The sequence below is a fragment of the Aotus nancymaae genome, unplaced genomic scaffold (assembly GCF_030222135.1).
Source record: "Aotus nancymaae isolate 86718 unplaced genomic scaffold, 86718_ANA_hifiasm-v0.15.2.pri h1tg000059l, whole genome shotgun sequence".
Classification (NCBI taxonomy): Eukaryota; Metazoa; Chordata; class Mammalia; order Primates; family Aotidae; genus Aotus; species Aotus nancymaae.
Genome location: NW_026988473.1, coordinates 9,679,642 through 9,700,586, shown reverse-complemented (window position 1 = coordinate 9,700,586; position 20,945 = coordinate 9,679,642). Strand labels below are relative to the sequence as shown.

The 20,945-nt window shown below is 49.7% G+C and overlaps 1 protein-coding gene and 1 non-coding gene across 5 annotated transcripts in view; one reads left to right on the top strand and one right to left on the bottom strand.

The window, feature by feature from the left end:
• The window catches only part of CD6 (CD6 molecule), a 50,551-nt gene that overhangs the window by 19,408 nt on the left and 10,198 nt on the right, over window positions 1–20,945 (top strand). For all 4 annotated transcript variants that reach the window (XM_064364845.1, XM_064364844.1, XM_012454281.3 and 1 more), the window contains exons 2-5: window positions 16,195–16,263; window positions 17,496–17,846; window positions 18,473–18,784; window positions 19,787–20,089. In XM_064364845.1, coding sequence (XP_064220915.1) covers window positions 16,195–16,263; window positions 17,496–17,846; window positions 18,473–18,784; window positions 19,787–20,089 — 1,035 coding nt within the window. The remainder of the gene's footprint in view (window positions 1–16,194; window positions 16,264–17,495; window positions 17,847–18,472; window positions 18,785–19,786; window positions 20,090–20,945) is intronic.
• Window positions 16,519–16,659, bottom strand: LOC135270373 (U4 spliceosomal RNA). The gene has a single exon (XR_010338519.1). It is a non-coding gene; the product is annotated as a U4 spliceosomal RNA (small nuclear RNA).

Here is a 20,945-nt window from a genome sequence, read left to right as displayed (position 1 = left end):
CTGCCCCCCTTACCCCAGTGAAATGCTCCTTGACTTTCGAGTCCTGGCCCAAAGGGCGCCTCCCCTGCAATATACCTTCCAGGACGCACTCGCCAGCCCCTGCCCCACTTACAGAGCAGCCCTCTCCCTCTTCCAGGTTCCTCAAGCAAGTTTCATGCCTCTGCACCTACCTCAGAGAGACATGATTAGAGTCAGTGCTTTTCTTCTTTTCTCTTTTTTTTTTTTTTGAAATGGAGCTTTTTGCTCTTGTTGCCCAGGCTGGAGTGCAGTGGCGCGATCTCAGCTCACCACAACCTCCGCCTCTGGGTTCAAGAGGGTCTCCTGCTTCAGCCTCCAGAGTAGCTGGAATTACAGACGCCTGCCCCCATGCCCAGCTAACTTTTGTATTTTTAGTAGAGACGGGGTTTCCCCATGTTGGCCAGGATGGTCTCGAACTCTTGAACTCGTGATTCACCCGCCTCAACCTCCCTAAGTGCTGGGATTACAGGCTTGAGCCACGGCACCCGGTGTCAAGCCAGCTCTTAACACCTGACCTCCAGGCTGGGCCATGGACTCTACTACCTTTACTTTCCATGGCAGAGTCCAGCGTGGGCCTGGCCCTGGGCATGGCGCAAAGAATGCTGGGGGAGGTAAAGTGAGCTATAGGGACTTCCATTGATAATAAGAGTAACTAGAATTTGTTGAGCATTTGCTGCACCCCCTCGGGAGTTTATCAGAGGCCAGGAGACCCTCTTTCTGGGTTCAGATCCCTGCTCTGTTTCTTAGGGGCTTTAGAGTCCCAGAAAGTTCCTTGTTTCTTGAATCCTACATTCCTCCACCTGCACAGTGGTGATGATAACAGTGCCTACTTCTGAGCATTGTTAAGGAGATTCAAGGATTTAAAACTATAAAAACCCATGGCTTTCTCACCCGGAGACGAGCACAAGAATCATTGGCAGGTGCATTGATCTGACTCGGACAATTTACAAAGGTTTTTCATATATGCTGTTTTTAAAAAAATTTTTGTTTTTATTTTGTTTTGTTTTGTTTTATTTTCCTAAAATTGTATTTAGTAAAAATAGCACAGAATTTAGAAAATACAAAAAGAAGAAAATTTTTAAAATTTACCCGTAGCTACCTTCAAAAGTAACTGTTGTTACTAACCTCTTATAGAATCTTCTAGACATTTTATTAGAGAGAACTATTGCAAACACACAGAAATGCACTGAGAATGGGATTTGTTTGTTTGTTGGTTTTTGAGATGGAGTCTTGTACTGTCATCCAGGCTGAAGTACAGTGGTGTGATCTTTTTTTTTTAGCAGAGTTTCACTGTTTTTGTCCAGGCTGGAGTGCAATGGCACGATGTCAGCTCAGGGCAACCTCCGCCTCCCAGGTTCAAGTGATTCTCCTGCCTCAGCCTCCCAAAGTGCTGGGATTACAGACATGGGCCACTGCGCCCGGCTAGTGGTGCGATCTCAGCTCACTGCAACCTCCATCTCCTGTCAAGTAGCTTCAGCCTCCTGAGTAGCTGGGATTACAGGCGCCTGCCACCACACCCGGCTAATTCTTGTATTTTCAGTAGAGATGGGATTTCACCATGTTGGCCAGGCTGGTCTTGAACTCCTGACCTCAAGTGATCAGCCCGCCTCGACCTCCCAAAGTGTTGAGATTACAGGTGTGAGCCACTGCTTCTGGCCTGAGAACATTTTAATGAACCCAATGCATCCTCACCACCCAGACTTAGAAAATGTTTATACTTTTGCCGTAATTGCTCAGATCTATATTAATAAGAAAGAAAACTGGCTGAAAGAAAGAACACGCATTCCCAAGTGTGGTGTGTGTACCCTTTTCTTCCATGTTTTTATGCTTTTATTACACAAAAAATGTCACCATACACAATGGATGGTGTTGAGACACATACTATATTTTATATAAATTGTACCCTACTGGACATATTGTTCTACAAACTTTCTCATTGTTTTCAAAATCTAACCAGTGGATAGATATGCATCTAGTTCTTTCCTTCAACTGACTAATCCAGTAGATGAGACAATACAGTCTGTTTATTTCCAGATGATGAACTGTTAGATTGCTTCTAATTTTCTTCCGTTACAAACAGTTCTGCAGTCAATATCCCTGCACATGTCTGCATGTGAACATTTTTTTCTATCATTTGTACATAAGGATATAGCTTTCAGATCAAGGTGTGAGTCTCCTGAAATCCATGCGGTACCATCGGCCATTTTTCTATGCACTATATTTATAAGGCTATGATCATCCTGAAAGTGTTGTTTGCAATTTGTTTTCTCCATCTACAATACATATATGCACACGTATTCATCTTTCACATATTTGCCTGTGTAGTCATTGATTCCACGAGGTCTTTGGTATTTGCTCTGGGTCAGGTATTGGGGGTTTTTTTTGTGTGTGATCTTACCTTAGCCCTGTGAGGTTTTCGTTTCATTTTGTTTTGGTTTTGGAGATAGAATCTCACCTTGCTGCTCAGACTGGAGCGGAGTGATGATCATAGCTCACTGCAACCTCAAACTCCGGGGCTCAAGTGATCCTCTTGGCTCAGCCTCCCCAGTAGCTAGGACTATAAGCATGTACCACCATGACTGGCTAATTTATTTATTTATTTATATATTGCTATTTATTTATTCACACACACACACACACACACACACACACATAGCGAGAGAGAGAGAGAGAGAAAGAGAGACAGGGTCTCACTCTGTTGCCCAGGCTGGAGTGCAGTGGCATGATTTTGGCTCATGGCAGCCTCAACCTCCTTGGCCCAAGTGATCCTCCAACCTCAGCCTCTTGAGTAGCTGGGGCCACAGGAGCACACCACCATGCCCAGCTAATTTTTTGCAGTTTTGGTAGAGATGGGATTTTGCCATGTTGCCCAAGCTGGTCTCAAACTCCTGTGCTCAAGCAATCCACCCACGTTGGCCTCCCAAAGTGCTGGGATTACAGGCATGAGCCACTGCGCCGAGCCTCGTTTTTTAATTTTTAAATTTATTTTGTAGAGACAGGGTCTCACTAGGTTGCCTAGGCTGGTCTCAAACTCCTGGCCTCAAGCGATCCTCCTGTCTCAGCCATTGAAAGTGCTGGGATTACAGGCGTGAACCACTGTGCCAGGCTTGTGAGGCTTTTTTGATAACTGAGGTAAGGGGGGCAAATTGGGCATATGAAGAGATTCATCAAGGTCACACTATAGTAAGGAGGAAGCCGAGTTTCTAACACAGGCTTGTTTAATTTCAATTCAGTGCTCCTTCCAATGCTTATGATGTGGTAGATGTTTTTTTCCCAACCAAGACCTACTGAACAGAAATTCTAAAAGAGGGACCTGAGGATGGGGCGCCATGGCTCACTCCTGTAATCCCAGCACTTTGGGAGGCCAAGGTAGGCAGATCACCTGAGGTCAGGAGTTCAAGACCAGCCTGGCTGACATGACAAAATCCCGTGTCCATTAAAAATACAAGAATTAGCTGGGCATGGTGGCGTGGGCGCCTATAATCCCGGCTACTCGGGAGGCTGAGGCAGGAGAATCACTTGAATCTGGGAGGCAGAGGTTTCAGTGAGCCGAGATCGCACCACTGCACTCCATCCAGCCTGGGCAACAGAGTGAGACTTCATCTCAAAAGCAAATAAATAAAATTAAAATAAATAAATAAATAAAAGAGGGTCTGAACATTCTCTCCTCCTCTCAGTGGTCTACAGTCTGGCGGGGGAGCAAGAAGACGGGGCTGGTGAAATGCCAGTGTTTCTGGCCTGCTGGGCTCTCTTGGAGCCAAATCCCTACTCTTATCCCATGGGATTTCACTGAGCTGCTCACAACCCTCCATGAGACTTTCTCATCTTACCGTCTGGTAGCTGGAAGGAAGGCGCCGTCTGGCACGGGAGCCTGAGCAAGCCTTGGAACCAGGACCCCAGGAGCCTTTTCTGTTAGAGGAACTCTTGTTACCACAGCAACCGCAGCCCACATCTCCTCTCTAGAAACACTGGATGTTTGCAGAGCCAGGGAAGGAAGCAGCCAAGTTGTGAGTCTGCAGCAGCTCTGATAAGGTTCACAAGAAAGGCAAGGAGTGAGGTGAGAGCGCAGCCTTCAGAGAACCAGAATCACCCCCTTGCAGAAAAGAAGGCTAAGGGGCTGTCAGAGTCACCTTTCAGCCTGGGATGCAATGTAGAATCAATAGCCAGCTGCCGCCCCAGAGCCACCAAGGACTAAACAAGAGAAAGGGGATGAAAGCCTCAGGTTGGGGAATACTAACAGCAGCTGCCATAGACCTCGTCCTGAGCATTTCACGTAGCTCACCCATGCGTGCACTCTTGGGGTCTGGCTCATTTATCATGCCCAGCGCCAGGTTAAAGACGAAACCTAGCTGGGCTCAGTGACTTTCCCTTGGTCACACAGCCAGTGATCCACAGAGATGGGTTTAGATCACTATCTGTCCCCGGAGTCCCTGTCTAAATCATGAAGGACGAGTTTCCCAAGAATGGAGGCTGTTACATGGATGAATTGGTGCCGGGGATCGCCTACTCCCTCCATCATCCCGCTCACACTCACTGCCCTCGTATCACACCTGCTGCAGCTCCAGAGTGCGCAGCCAGTTCAGCAGACGTTAATGGAATTGAACTCAGGCCGGCAAGAGACTCATTTCTCAGCTTTCAGGAGAATGTGGTTCACACGCTCTCGCTTTCTTGGGAGAGAAAGAGGGGGAGTCTCAGCCACTGGCCATACCCCAAAGCCTATTAAGTTGTGCTGACCTTATCTTTAAGCTTCCTTACAGAGGAGAGTGTGAAATGTTGTCCTTTACTTCCCCTTGGATTTGGTGGCAGAGAGGAGGGGAGATGAAATCTGGGCGTGCGTGGAAGGACCCACGCAGGTGAACATCCTCTGTTTTGTGACATGGGGGGACAAAAGAAAGGTAAAAGGGCTGAATTTCTTTGACCTGAGCGACTGCAGTCCTCTGGGGCTGGGACTCTCTGAGCCTTTACTGCCACCTCTCTCTGTCAGTTGGGCAAACTGTTTTGTGTCCCCAAGACCTGCTTAGGTGTAACCGGGGAGTGTGAAAACAGACCAGAATCCTGTAACATAATACCAAGTGATACCCTCCCTCCCAAGGAAGTGAGAGGCATGAGCCACGTTCTCCTGAAAGCTGAGAAATGAGTTTATTACCCTTCTATGTTCCGTTTCATTAACATTTGCTGAACTGGTTCCACGTGCTAGGAACTGGGACTGGTATTCAAGAGCTAAGTGTATGTGTAAAATAAAAGCAAAGCACCAAACTGCTGACTTTCCTTTGGGCACCAGGGGAGAGGAGTCACGCTAGCCTTCCTGGCCTTGGAGAGCCAAGTGGGTATAAGCTGATGGAGTCACTGCATCAGTCACCTGAGCAGGCTAGGACAGCACTGTGTGACTGAGCCCACCATAGCTTCAGTTTCTTGACAAAGGAAACTCAGCCCAACTGGGTGTCACAACCTCTCCAAGTCTTCTCAAAGGTCAAACATAATTATGCCCTCCCAATTGAATTATGTTACTTGTATGAGCCAGTGTACCTGTCTTTTTTTTTTTTTTTTTTTGAGATGGAGTCTTGCTCTGTCACCCAGGCTGGAGTGCAGTGGTACAATCTCAGCTCACTGCAACCTCCTCCTCCCAGATTCAAGCGATTCTCCTGTCTCAGCTTCCCAAGTGGCTGGGATTACAGGCCACCATGTTCAGCTAAGTTTTGTATTTTTAGTAGAGACTGGATTTCACCATGTTGGCCAGGCTGGTCTCGAACTCCTGACCTCAGGTAGTCTACCCACCTCAGCCTCCCAAAGTGCTGGGATTACAAGTGTGAGCCACCCTGCCTGGCCGGCCTCTTTCTAATTTTAATGGAATTACAGGCATCCTTCTTTCTAGTTGTTTTATTGATTGCTCACCATTAACAATATCAAGGGCATTTCTAAAAAGAAAATAGTCCTACAGTTCAGGCACACTCCCCCTCAGGGCTTCCTCCCCTGAATTCATCAGCCCTCCTCTTCCAATTGGCCAGTGTGTCCTCAGGCCCTAGACGGTGCTGGAGCGTTATTCGAGAGCAAGTGAGGAAGAGGCGGGGACAGTGCGAGGCGAGACTACCAAGTCTCATCTTGTCCCTGCTGTGAGGGCTGTGGGATGACAGATGCCACCAGGACCCCATGCTCTGGAGAAGGAAGGTCTCCTCATTGCTGCTTATCTTTGGAGTCTGGGGTCTTTGGGGAAATGAGTCCCTGGGTCTTGCATTCTGCGTTGTGTCACCGTTGCGGGGGAAGGGTGGGTTATCATTTCTAAACTCAGGGCTGCTTGACCTTTGCAGAGGAGAAAGGAGTTTGGAAAGCCTCTGGGGTTGTCAGAACTTCCTGCCTCTTGCCCTTGGCATGATCACCAAAGCAGAAATCAGGATGTTGGATTCCAACCCTGGGCAGTGGCGTGGTTAAGAATGTGGTCTCTGCAAGCAGACAGCCTGGGTTCAAATCCCAGCTCGGCCATTTGCTAGCTGTGTAATCTTAGGCAAATTACTAAACCTCTCTGTGCCTCCATTCCCCCATCTCGTGGTCTTGCTGTGAGAATTAAATCATACTGAATAAATGTCAGCCATTACTGCTGAGCTGTGCCAGATTTGTGATGGGTGCTCGCCATGCCTTGGGGCCTCCCCTTTCCCTGTCAGAGCAGTGGAAAGCATCACAACATTCTTCCCTTATCTCCCTGCATGCTGGACCCCAGTTGCCCAAGATGGCTAACTGCTCCCTTCAGTGCGAGTTGGGAGTAGAAAACTAGGAGTCCATCTGGCTGCTTCTCAAATGTCCCCCTGCAAACCAGGAACACCAGTCCAGCTGCCTGGGCAGTGGGCCAGGGGCAGGTGAGTGTTTCTGGATAGCTCTCTGAACTGGTCCTGCTCCACTTGAATACCTGGAGCCTGAGCCAGGGCCTCAGGAGATACGTGTACGTGTAAAATAATCCAGCCAGGGTTCACGTAGCATTTGCCATCACTGCTCAGGACACAGAAGGCCAGTCTTCACACACAAGATGCATGGTGGTCTGCAGGTCAGCAGGACACGTGCCTCTCCCAAGGTTCGGGGTCACTAGTCATAGGGGCCTGGTGCCAGTCTTGCAGGGGGACACCCCCTGCCCTGTCCTGGCAGTGCTCCAGAGCAGCAGCGGGGCTAACTGGGAGGTCACTGCACTGGGAGTCTGAACTCCCCACCCATGGGCCTTGGTGATACACTTCCCTTGGGCCTCAGATTTTGCAATAATTCAGCCAAATCATTGGCCTGGGAAATGGTAATAACCACATGCGCATAATCCCAACAGCTGACAAAATACTTGCAGACAAAAAGCCTTCTGAGAGAAGCATTTTTAACTCGAGTTTATGATGAGAGTCTAAGGTTCAGACTGGCAAAGTGACTGGCCCAAGGTCACTTCGCTAATAAGGAACAGAGCTGGACTCCAGCCCAAGCCTTCGGATGCAAGGCCCATGTTCTTCCCCCATACAGCGCGGTCTGATGTCAATATGTGAGCCACATTTATCATTTTAAATTGTTGGCTGGGCGAAGTGGCTCACACCTGTAATCCCAGCACTTTGAGAGGCCAAGGCAGGCGGATCACCTGAGGTCAGGAGTTCAAGACTACCCTGGCCAACATGGTGAAACCCCATCTCTACTAAAAATATTTTAAAAACTAACTAGGCACGGTGATGCATGCTTGTAATCCCAGCTGCTCAGGGGGCTGAGTTAGGAGAATCACTTGAACCCGAGAGGCAGAGGTTGCAGTGAGCCCAAGATGGCAGCACTGCCCTCCAGCCTGGGTGGTAGAGTGAGACTATGTCTAAAAATAAATCAATAAAATAAAAGATAAATAAATTTTTTAGCAGCTGCATTTTTTCAAAAAAGTAAAGAGAAACAGATGGATTTACTTTAATAATATATGTATTTAACCGAATATATCCAAAATATCATTTCCACATGATGTCAATAAAAAAAAATATTACCAGGCAGGGTGGCTCACGCTTGTAATCCTAGCACTTTGGGAGGCTGAGGCAGGCGGATCATGAGGTCAGGAGACCAAGACCATCTGGCCAACATGGTGAAACTCCATCTCTACTGAAATAGAAAAACATTAGCCAGGCATGGTGGCATGTGCCTGTAGTTCCAGCTACTTGAGAGGCTGAGGCAGGGGAATCACTTGAACCCGGGCAGCGGAGGATGCGGTGAGCTGAGATCGTGCCACTGTGCTACAACCTGGGCAACAGAGCAAGACTCCATCTCAAAATATAAATTATTAATGAGATGCTTTACATTCTTTCATCTTACTAAGTCATCGAAACAGAACTTGTGATCCACACTTAAAGCATGTCTCAATTTGAACACTAAAATTCCATCAGAAATATTCAATCTGTATTTAGATTTCATACTAGTTACAACTGAAAAAGGAGGGTCTAACTTGCTCCAACCATCTAAAAAGGTTTTCCAATGATTGAATTAAGTATGCCTTTAAAATTAAATGGAAAACATTTTGTAAATCAAATAGAAATGAATTGAATTAAATGAAATGAAATTTTGAGTTTCTCTTTGGCACGAACCCTGTTTCAAGTGCTCAGCAGCTACACGTGGCTGGTGGCTATTGCATTGGACGGCACAGCAGCATATGATTCTCTCTCTGAGTTGCACTGAGTGATCTCTAAGCCCTTCAAATGTACACTCCTCCCCTGCGTTTATACATGTGAGTGCTTTGTGTGCCATGGACCCACTTCTGTGATGACAAACGGAGTAGGTAGGACAGATTTCCCGTCTATATTGACAGCATAAAAACAGCGCACTGTGGTACTTAACAGGGTGATGTCTAGAGCCAGACTGTCCAGGTTCAAATCTTGCTTTGATTACTGACCAGCTGGGTGACCTTGGGTGATTCACCTAAGCTCTCTGTGCCCCAGCTTTCTCAGTGATGACACTGGGATGATGATGTTAATAATATGTACCTCACCGGTAGTTGTAAGGATTTGATACCACGTGTAAAGCACACAGGTAGTAGCTATCATCTATGGGGCATACAGAATGTGCTCAATAGATGTTGTCTTTCATTACACATTTTATCTAATTATAATCAAAGAATGTAAGGATTGGCCGAGAGCAAAATCTCATCAATCTGTCATTATCCAAGTGAGAAAACGGGGCCAGGAAAGGAAAGAACTCTCCAAGGTCATGTAGCAAGTTAATGACAGAAATCAACCCTCATCTCCTGATGCCCAGCCCAGTGACCCCTCCCCGTCCACTGTGCCCCCAACAATGCTGACATTTTTCCAGAAGAAACACCCCGACCTGCCAGACACAGGAGCTCTTTATTTCTTCCCTGGGAATGAGTACGGCTTTAGCTGACGTGGCCACGCTGTCTGCACAGGGGCTCTCTGCAGGCTTCGTGAGCAGGGGCACGGGTAGTCAACATGAAAGCTCACTGTATTAGTACTTCAAGCTAGCCCACATGTTCCCCCAGGAAAAAAACCCTGTGTATTCATTGGGGGACCTTTACTTTTTGTTTGATATAGAACATTTGAAAAAATTAGAACAACACAAAGCAGAAAGAAAATAGGAAAATAGGCTGGGCGTGGTGGCTCACGCCTATAATCCCAGCACTTTGGGAGGCCTAGGCGGGTAGATCACTTGAGGTCAGGAGTTTGAGAGCTGCCTGGCCAATATGGTGAAACCCCATCTCTATTAAATATATATACATAATAAATTTATATTATATATATATAAATTAGGCAGGCAGGGTGGTGCATGCCTATAGTCCCAGCTACTCGGGTGGCTGAGGCAGGAGACTTGCTTGAAACTGGGAGGCAGAGGTTGCAGTGAGCCAAGATTGTGCCACTGCACTCCAGGCTGGGAGACAGAGCGAGACAGAAAGAAAGGAAAGACAGAAAGAGAGAGAGAGAGAGGAAAAAAAAGAAAGAAAGGAAAGGAAGGAAGAGAGGGAGGGAGGGAAGGAGAGATAAAAACATATTAGTACCATGTGGGCATGTATATTTTTTTCCTATGATCTTTTCTTCTATAGTAGAGATTAAAGTTTATTTATTGATGTTCTTTTAGCATCTCTTCTGGGCAAGGCACTGCGCAAGATACCAGATATATGGGGGTGAAAATAGATTCAGTTCCTGCCCATGTGATGCTTAGAATCTAGTGGGCCAATGATCTTCAAACAGTTCATGACCAGAACTGCTATGTAATTAAATGTGGCTGGGCCCACAAGAAAATAAATCTCAGGATGCAGTGAGAGGACAGAATGGGGCATTGAACTCGGGCTCCCTCTGGGTCCTGGAAGACCTCCAGAAGCTTAAAACCTGGCTGGGGGTGAGGATGGGGGCCGGAGGGGAGAGCACAACCATTTTTCTAGCATAAGTCGGTATTCTACTTCTGCCACTTAACATTGTGGCATAAACTTACCCCCACGTCATTAAATACTCCCTATAAATTTCTTTTGGCAAATATTTCTAATGTGCTATATTTTTCTAACCAACCCTCCAATCACCTGTTGACAACCCAGTTGTCTCCAGTTTGAATTTTGTGTGTGTGTGGGTTATTTGTTTGTTTTTATTATACTATCAGAAACAGCACAGGGTTGGGAGTGGTGGCTCACACTTGTAATCCCAACACTTTGGGAGGCTGCAGTGGGCGGATCACCTGAAGCCAGGAGTTCGATATCAGCCTGGCCAATGTGGTGAAACCCCATCTCTACTAGAAATACAAAGAAAAATATTTGCCAGGCGTGGTGATGGGTGCCTGTAACCCCAGCTACTCGGGAGCTGAGACATGGGAATCACTTGAACCTAGAAGTGAGCGGAGATTGCACCACTGCATTCCAGCTCGGACAAAAGAGCGAGAGTGAGACTCTATCTCAAAAAAAAAAAAAAGAAAGAAAAAGAAAAAGAAACAGCACATCACAGCATTCTGGGGCTCAAATGGGTGGAAAAAGGAATCTAGAACCATCTGGTTCCAAAGCATGACTTTAATCTCCATGGAGTCTGGTACTTGAGATAGTTTTCTTTAGGATAGCTTCCCAGATACGGAATTACTGGATTGAAAGGGCTTGGTTTGCTGTCGTTGTTCAGGCTGTTGACATCTGTGTTTATAGACACTTTCTGCTGTTTTTTTAAACTGTACTCCTAGCAGGTGACACATGCGCCAAGCCTCACTGTTTATAGATTCCGCCTCCACGTTTCCATCGTCCCTTTCCACCCTGCCTCCAGCTCTGTACAGCATCTCTTCATCCATCATCCACTCAACTAGCGTTCAGGATGCAACCAGGTTTTCCTCAGCACATCCGACAGAGCCGGAGGACAGAGAGAACCCTCAGCTGTCACTGGCGTTTCCCTGACACTGGTCACTGGGCATGGCCAGGGCAGTATTTGGGAAGTTCCTTGTTGTTCCTGGAAGTTTCCCCATCAGGCTTGCTCTGACACTGCGTCGGCCAGCGGGAGGCTCAGCTCTCTTTCGATGTCTAAGCCTCCTTTCTCCTCAAGTCCCTCACCTCTCAGATGCCCGTGGGACACCCCAAGGGCCTGGGTGACACAAAGGAGTATCAGTATCACTGTCCCATTTTCTCAGATTCCAGGCAAGGAGGCATTTTGGTGCCTTCGTTCTTCCTGTGCTTACAGTGTCCTCCACCGCCCGTCCCACTGGAGTCTTGTTCGGATTACCCCAGCAGAGGCCCTGTCCCACTCGGGGGCTTCTGCTTGGGACTGGCCTGAAAAAGCTGCCTCCTTCCTGGGCTGCGGTCTGCGCTCCCAACCTCTGTCTTCTCCTATTCTGAAACCAACCACTCCCCTCCATCCCTTCCTGGTCTTGTTCCATCACTTTCCAGAATTTGGGGCACAACTAGAGATGATTTTCAGGGGCACACAGTGTAACTTCAGGTGGCAAATGAACTTAGCATTAAATCACACCGAATCGCATGGCAAAACAATTTTAAATAACTATTATTTTTCAATGTTCTGTCATTCCTTCTGATCCTATCAGATAGTCTAATGATGATGTGTCTTTTAGCATCTCTGACGTGGGTTTATTTTTAGTATGCTTATTTTTACAATTACCTTCTATTTTAGGCAAGGCATATAAATTGTCCCTTTAGGTTTTAATATCTTCTAATTTTTTTCATATCAACATACATACCTAATTTTACATATGTAGAATCATATCATACATGATTTTTTTTTTTTTGAGACAGAGTCTCACTCTGTCACCCAGAGTGGAGCACAGTGACGCGATCTCAGCTCACTGCAGCCTTCGGCTCCAGGGTTCAAGCAACTTTCCTGCCTCAGCCTCCTGAGTAGCTGGGACTACAGGTGCGCCCCACCATGCCAGGCTAATTTTTTTGTATTTTTAGTAAAGACAGAGTTTCACCATGTTAGTCAGGCTGGTCTTGAACTCCCGACCTCAGGTGATCTGCCCTCCTCAGCCTCCCAAAGTGCTGGGATTACAGGCGTGAGCCACCGTGCTCGGCCACGTGATTTTTAAAGCACAGCCTTTTACCTTCTCTGCTTGCTTTTCCTCCCCCGCATCTTCCACGGCTGTGCCTGTGTCCCACGACCAGCTACGTAATTTTCAGGGACCGGCGCAAAATGAAGATGCAGGGTCTTTGATTCAACAAATTATGAGGAATTTCAAGACGGCAACAGCAGAGCATTTGAGCAAGTGTGGGTCCTTCTAAGCATAGGGCCCTGCATGCAGTCTACCACCCATGGAGCTGGCCCTGCTCGACCCCTTCCCCGAAAGCCCACCCTTTTAATTTTTCCATTTTGATCATCTGCTGTGTGTTCATCCACACTTATCTTCACATTCTTGTAATCATACCAGTTCACAGAGGGGGTCTTCTGGCTTTGTTTTACAAAAATTGTATCATATTACATTTTCTTCTCTGCATCTTGCTTTTCCTACTCAACACAGCTTGGAAATCCTGCCAACCCATCTGGGTCTATTTCATTCTTTATAAAGGCTACATAAGATGCCACGCTGTAAGTGGACCAGAATTGATTCAGCAGTTTCCTCTGTGAATGGGCATTCACTCTGTTTATGAGTTTTTGCCATTCAAAAATCTGTAATCAGCCAGGCACGGTGGCTCATGCCTGTAATCCCAGTACTTTGGGAGGCTGAGGTGGGCAGATTGCTTGAGCTCAGGAATTCGAGACCAGCCTGGGCAACATGGTAAAACCCCGTATTTACAAAAGATATACAAAAATTAGCTGGCATTGTGGCGAGCGCCTGCAGTCTTAGCTGCTTGGGAGATGGAGGTGTAAGAATCGCTTGAACCCAGGAGGTGGAGGTTGCAGTGAGCTGAGATCATGCCACTGCACTCCAGCCCAGGCGACAGAGCGAGACTGTCTCAAAAAAAAAAAAGTGATTATGATGTCTGAGAAACACTGATCGTGCATTCGGCCCTTTGTGAAACGAGGCCTGGATGGAAAGACAATTCAAGGTAATTTCTGCTTTTGTTCCTGCAGCACAGAAGTCAGAGAACACAGAAACCAGGTTCTCTTCTTGGGATAGGGGATGGGTGAATGCTTGACACAAAAATAAAGCCCTCGAGCATATCTGCTTTTGACAAACTGCATTGGGGCTGGCAGCTGCTGCTCACTCTTTCATTCAGTCAGTTAGTCAACAAACACTCCCTTGGACACCGTGGGGGACACAGGGCTGACCCAGCCTTGGGCCCTGCCTGCTAGGGTTTTCTGACCTAGGAGAACACATTTGTGTCTTTATGCACGAGAAAGTGATTATCCAGTCCCAGAGAGAGAGATGATACAGAACTGAGCTAAAGCCCCCCTCCAACACACACACACATCACACCACACACACACACGGTCACAATCATATATGCACACAGTCACTCACACATACATGCACACACCTCACAATTATACACACTGCAGCCATCCTTCAATCCCCCCTCCCCCACCCCATGTAGTGACATTGAAAACTACGCTGGAGCACTGGGACCGTTGCTGTGGGAACCGGGATTCTGAAATCCTAACCTGTGGGCATCTGAAGCCGCAGAGTCTGTGCTCTGAATCTGGAGTCATTTCCCCTTCAGGGGGTCAGGCCGGGCAGACAGCCAGCGAGTTAGCGAGGATGGCAATTAGAGGGCTGATGACCTTCTGCCTGATGGTGGAGAGACCCACACGGTTTCCTGGAGAGGGCTGTGTCTGCCAGGGTGTGCACGCACACACGCACATGCTCAGGCGCAGGAGGTGAGTCCGTGGAATCTGCTCTGGTGAAGCTCCAGGAATGTGTAACGGTCATGTCCGAGTCTTCAGCCTCTGCATCTATCAGGCCAGGCTAGGCAAGGCTATAGTAACAAGGACACCCCAAAATCTTCATGGTTTCACATGATAAAGGCTTACTTCTTACTCACACAAAAATCCAAGCTGGGTCAACAGCCCCTTTTCTCTTGCAGTTCATCCGCAACACAGAGCCTCTAATATCCTTCAACAGGGAAGACGTAAATGGAAAAGGCTTACTGCCTCTTACCTGCCTTGTCTCAAAAGTGAGCACAGGTCGGGCGTGGTTGCTCACGCCTGTAATCCCAGCACTTTGGGAGGCCGAGGCAGGCAGATCACGAAGTCAGGAGATTGAGACCATCCTGACCAACACGGTGAAACCTTGCCTTTACTAAAATACAAAAAAATTGGCCTGGCATGGTGGTGGGCACCTGTAGTGCCAGCTACCTGGGAGGCTGAGGCAGGAGAATCGCTTGAACACAGGAGGCAGAGATTGCCATGAGCCGAGATCGCTGCACTCCAGCCTGGCAACAGAGCAAGACTCCGTCTCAAAAAAAAAAAAAAAAAAATTGAGCACACGTCTTCTGCCCAGATTTCAACCAGCCCAACCTCAGTGCAAGAGAAACCAGAAAATGCAGAGGAGTTCATAGGCAAGCACAAGAGACCCTGTCCCAGAGCCTCCCTCTGTGCTTTGCAAGCCCAACATCCCAGCCCAGAGAGGAGCCAAGTCCTTGGAGACAGTTTAAATCCTGTCTCGGCAGCTTGCTCACTGGGTAGCCTCAGGCCACGCATCAGTCAGGGTCCCACCGGGAAACAGATGGCACACCTAGAATACGAATTTCAAGGGGATGCATTTACAGAAGAACTATTTACAAAAGGCAATGCAGTAAGTAGAATCTAGGAGCATCTTCTGGCCAAAGGAGACACAACTAGGGAGTGATCAGTGGGTCCCAGTAGGAGACAGTCAGTGAGAGGTAACCTTGAATAAACAATGTCCTTCACAGGAGGGACACAGCCTGCCCGAGGGGCCTCACAGGGAGGGGCCAGAGGAATCAGCGTCACATCTTCGCTCTCCTCGCTGCTTCCTGTCTCTGCTAGGGTTCCCCACTGGCTAAATTCGACAGAAGCCATAAGACCCAGGAAGACACTGGTTAATACAAACAGGTTAGCCTCCCAGGGCAGAATGGATAGTAGCTCCGGTGGAACAAATGGACACTATTTGGCAGGGACAACTGATTTTTGTTATGGGAGCCTCCTTTTCCTAATCTGTAAAATAAGAATGCTAATACCTGCCTCATTGCATCGTTGAAAGTAAACAGAATAATATATGCAAATACCTGGCACAGAATAGGCCCTTAGTGAATGCTAGTTTCTCAGTGTCTGAAAGCACTTTGCAGTCCAGTGGTTCCCAGCCCAGGATGTACCAACTATTCTAAAGTCTGGTATGAAATTCTCAACAAATTCTACAAATTTTTTTTTCTAAATCACTTCCACTTTTGAGCTTCTTCTGTATGTCACGTATTTCATAGTTTGTCTCATTTCAGCCTCATGATATTTTCCTGTGTCATGGCTAACAAATTGGAACTGGCACAGAAAGATTAAGTCACCCATTCATGGTCACGAAGCCAGTCTGTGGGTATGGCCCCAATGCCCACTGCTAGTCCTCCCTGTTCTACTCTGATTTCTGAAGATGTGTGTGCAATGAATAGATAAAGCCGAGGATCCTGAAATGCCGGTGTTTGAGAACTTTCCCTACCAGGAAGGGAGGCAAATGCAAATGCACCCAAAGCTGAGGACCATGTCTTTCCAAAGGCCTCATATAGCCACCACAGGCTCCAGGAAGCGCCCCCTACTCATCAGGGTGCCTCTGTGGCCTCCACACCTGAACTCACTCACCCATTGTGCTGCTGCTGGTTAATTTCAGGTCATCCGTCTCCAGCTCCATCTGACCGGCTCAGCACCAGCAGTGCAGAGAGTGAGCTCTGGGAGCCAGGTAAGCAAACATTCTCTCTGGGGGTCTATGGTCAGCTTTCTGTAGGTGGTCCCCTAGGGTAATAAAGAAGGGCAATGGACGTTTAGGGTACCAGGGAGGCTCCCTGACTCCAGACAACACTTCTTCCTGACTCATCACCTGAGGTTCCACTATTAATTCACTTTGAGATCTTAAAACTACCATTTTTGAGAGCCTACTGATAAGTCACATACAGATGGTCAGGCATGGCTGGAGCATTTTTTTTTTTTAATTCAGTCCCCGTAGAGACTGCCAAAAATCGCCAATGCTGACTATATTTCAAGTCGTCATGGCGGGGTATTGGGAAAAGTGTTCAATTAGCAATAATCGCGCCTCAGGTAAACCTCATTGGCTGTGATACTGCCACTGCGCAAAGCTTGACTGGACCATTTTAAGGGGATTTGTTGAGAACAAGCTAAAGAGCTCTTGGTGGGGGTGGCAGGGTTCCACCAGATGGGTCCTTGATTTACTCAACAGACATTTTTGTTAAGGAACTACTCTGTGCAAAGCTGTATGCTAGCACTGGGGGTGCAATCCTGGGCCAAAAGCGGCCGGTGGTTCCCAAAGAAGGGGTTCTGGGGAAGTGAGAACCACCATCAACTGAAGCAACCCATCATGAACCCCACAGCCAGCCCCTTGCCAATCCTCCGGGATTCTCTGGTCACTGTGACAGCTGCGAGGACCTCATTGGCTTTCTCCTCAGAGGAGGAGAAAGGAGGGGGGAGGGGGAAGGGGGAGGGGAAGGAGGGAGGGGAAGGAGGGAGGGGGAGGGGAGGGGGAGGGGGAGGGGAGGGGGAGGGGGAGGGATGCACCCACAGAACTCTCCCAGAACTCTCCCTTTCTTTCACAAAAAGGTGCCTCTGGAGACAGGAGCAAGTGAGGAGGATTTGTGGGGACTGGACCCCGGTTGTCTGTCACTCGTCTTAACCTCTAGAGTCACTCCTGAGCCCCACCTGCTCCTGACTCTAAGGAGAACCACAGGGTCGGGCCCAGGGGTGGGGCTGGGGACCAAGTGCAGGGATGGAGTCTAGAGGCCACATCCAGATCAAGGCGGGCTCAGGATGAGCCAGCCCAACTCCATTTTGCAGATTGGAAAGCTGAGACCCAGAGCCAGGCAGGGCGTTGTCAAAGATTCGCACAGAGTCAGTGCCAGAGCCTGGGCAACCGCGCGCCCGGGCCCCACCGCTCTCAGTTCTCTCGTCTGACACTTCCAGGGGAGCGGCTCCGGGTCCGTTTGACGAACGGGAGCAGCGGCTGCAGCGGGACGGTGGAGGTCCGGCTCGAGGCGTCCTGGGAGCCCGCGTGCGGGGCGCTGTGGGATGGCCGCGCCGCCGAGGCAGTGTGCCGCGCGCTGGGCTGCGGTGGGGCGGAGGCCGCCTCCCAGTTCGCCCCGCCGACCCCCGAGCCGCCGCCCCCGCCCGCAGCCGGGAACACTAGCGCCGACGCGAACGCCACTCTGGCCGGGGCGCCCGCCCTCCTGTGCAGCGGCGCCGAGTGGCAGCTCTGCGAGGTGGTGGAGAACGCGTGCCGCAGCGACGGGAGGCCGGCCTGGGTCACCTGTGAAGGTACGAGTGCACCTCCTACCCGGGCCCCAACCTGCCCCACTGCCCAGGCCTTCAGCCCCTGCCCCTGGCTCCAGCCCCTGGACCCAAGCCTCGCCCTCCTGACCTCCACCCCCACCGCCTACCAGCGCAAACGCACCGGGTTCCCATACCCGACGACGGCCTCCAGTCATTTCCAGACCTGAGCGTTTCCTCTGGGCAGGTCTCCAGACTCCACCCCTCCACTTGGTCCCCAGCCCCACCCCTGGGTTCCCAATGCTAACCCGATCTCTAACCCCACTTACTGGGCCCGCCGCTTCCCTCCCCACTCCCGTTCCGGGCCTCTATCTCCTCCCCTTTCCCCCCTATACATAAACTTGCCAGGTTCACAGGTCCCTTAGGGGCTCCCAGGTCTCCAAACCTGCAGAACCAGGCCCCTCCCACCAGGTCTCTGGTCCCTCCCACCAACCTGCATCTCTACGTACTCCATCTGCAGCCCTGGGGGGATTCCCGGTCTCGCCCACCAGGCTACAGCCCTCTTACTGGGTCCACAACCCGCTCAAAACTCTCCTGCCAGTCCAACCATCACCCCAACCCTCCTCCCTTCCTCGCCGAGTGCCCCAGCGTCCACCACTCCCTCCTACCCCTAGAGAACCGCGCGCTGCGCTTGGTGGACGGTGGCAGCCCCTGCGCCGGCCGCGTGGAGATGCTGGAGCGTGGCGAATGGGGATCGGTGTGCGATGACACTTGGGACCTGGAGGACGCCCACGTGGTGTGCAGGCAACTGGGCTGCGGCTGGGCGATCGAGGCCCTGCCCGGCTTGCACTTCACGCCCGGCCGCGGGCCCATCCACCGGGACCAGGTGAACTGCTCCGGGACCGAAGTCTACCTGTGGGACTGCCTGGGGCTACCGGGACAGCACTACTGCGGCCACAAAGAGGACGCGGGCGTGGTGTGCTCAGGTCAGTGGGCGGAGTCGCTGAACAGTGGTCACCACCGACACTCACCATAGGCCTACCGGCGCCAAGCCTGGAGTTAGTGCGGCAGAGATGTTCCCTGCCCTTGATCTGGAGTTCAGGAAGGGAGGAGATGAGACTGAGACAAACATAACTCAGGAGAGAAAGTGGTAAATGCCCCCAAGAAAGGCAGTCAGGTGGAGTCTAGAGGCAGCGGGCAATGCCGAGCTGGAACCTAAGGCGGGACACCTCCTGGAAGAGGTGACATTAAAAGTGGGACTCACTTTGGGAGGCCAAGGTGGGTGGATGATAAGGTCCAGAGATCGAGATCATCCCGGCTAACACGGTGAAAACCTGTCTCTACTAAAAAAAAAAAAACTACAAAAAATTAGCTGGGGGTGGTGGCACGCGCCTGTAGTCCCAGCTACTTGGGAGGCTGAGGCAGGAGAATCACTTGAACCTGGGAGGTGGAGGTTGCAGTGAGCTGAGATGCACCACTGCACTCCAGCCTGGGAGACAGAGCAAGAAAAAAAAAGTGGGACTCTTACAGAGTGGGAGTTGGCCACCTGCATTCAAGCAGCAAGGGGAGACGAGGCAGGGAGGCCTTTGAGGAGGCTGTTGGTCTGTCCAGGTGAGGCCAGAAGGTTCTGGACCAGACAGTGCCTCTATTTGATATGCAGGAGATGGGGGAGGTGGGCGTGTTAAAATATAGTTCTGATTTAGTAGGTCTGGCGCAGGACTGGAGAGTCTGCGTTTCTAACGAGATCCCAGGCAATGCTGCTGCTGCTGCTGCACAGAACACGCTTAGAGTAGCAAGGGTCTAGAGATCCCAGTAGGGCTGGCTAGAGCAGATGGGGCAGGTGCGGGGGACACAGACGCAGGAGGGAGAAGACACAAGATCTGGAGACCAAATGGCTGCACTGGTGCCTGCACTGCTGGGTCTGGGCTGGCAGGAATTTCAGCCCAAAGGAGCCTGACCTGACTCTGCCTCCTGCCCCTTCCTTCCAGAGCACCAGTCCTGGCGCCTGACCGGTGGTGCTGACGCCTGCGAGGGGCAGGTGGAGGTCCACTTCCGAGGGGTCTGGAACACGGTGTGTGACAGTGAGTGGTACACATCAGAGGCCAAGGTGCTCTGCCAGACCCTGGGCTGTGGCACTGTGGTGGAGAGACCCAAGGGGCTGCCCCACTCCTTGGCTGGCAGGATGTACTACTCATGTACCGGGGAGGAGCCCACTCTCTCCAACTGCTCCTGGAGGTTCAACAACTCCAACCTCTGCAGCCAGTCGCTGGCAGCCAGGGTCCTCTGTTCAGGTAATCCATCCCACTTCGCTCCCCAGATTTGAGCCAGAATTCTGCCTGAATCCATGTCCTAAAAACTTACAGTCCAAGGACCAGAATAGGCACCAGATCAGCAATAGCACACAAGGCGTAAGAAGGACCATTGTCCTTACGGTGCCCAGGCAGACGGTGCGAATCAATCAAGGCATTTTCAGATGCTCCACTCAGCCCCAGAATGATGAATCATATATGAAGACATTAGGTGCTAAGTAATGGTTCCTATGGGCTGGGATTGACTCAAGAGTTGAAACGAATTTGCCATCCCAGGCCTGGTGATCACAGTAAAAATAATATTAGCAGGCCCTACTAATAATATTGGCAACAGCTTCTGGAACCCTGATCACGTGCTAGGCATTGTTGAGCACTCAGTAGCTCTTATTTCAGCTAAGCCTCATACCCACTCTGAGCTGGGTTCCACCATATTTCACCAAATCTAAGATGGCTGTTAATAAGTCGCACCATTATTATTTTATGTACCATAAAGAACAAACACTGCCAAAATAAACCACCCAACATAATGATCAAGGCCACGATCCCAATTTCAGATGTGTTAAAGTTGGAAAAAAATGAGTGCTCAACCTGAAGAAGCATGATATTTGCATTCTTACGGCGTTCAGACACCTGGTTACAAATTCCGGCTCTGCCATTCACAAGCAAGGAGGCCTCCGACAATCCCTTAACCTCCATGTGTGGATGCTGAGACAGCTGGGAAACCTGATTCTATCTGCTGAGGGACTTTCAAGCTCCTTTCTTTGTGAGCATACCTACCCAACGGGAGTGCCGATTATGATAATGAAGATAATCTCAGCTCTTCATCTTCCTAGGCTAC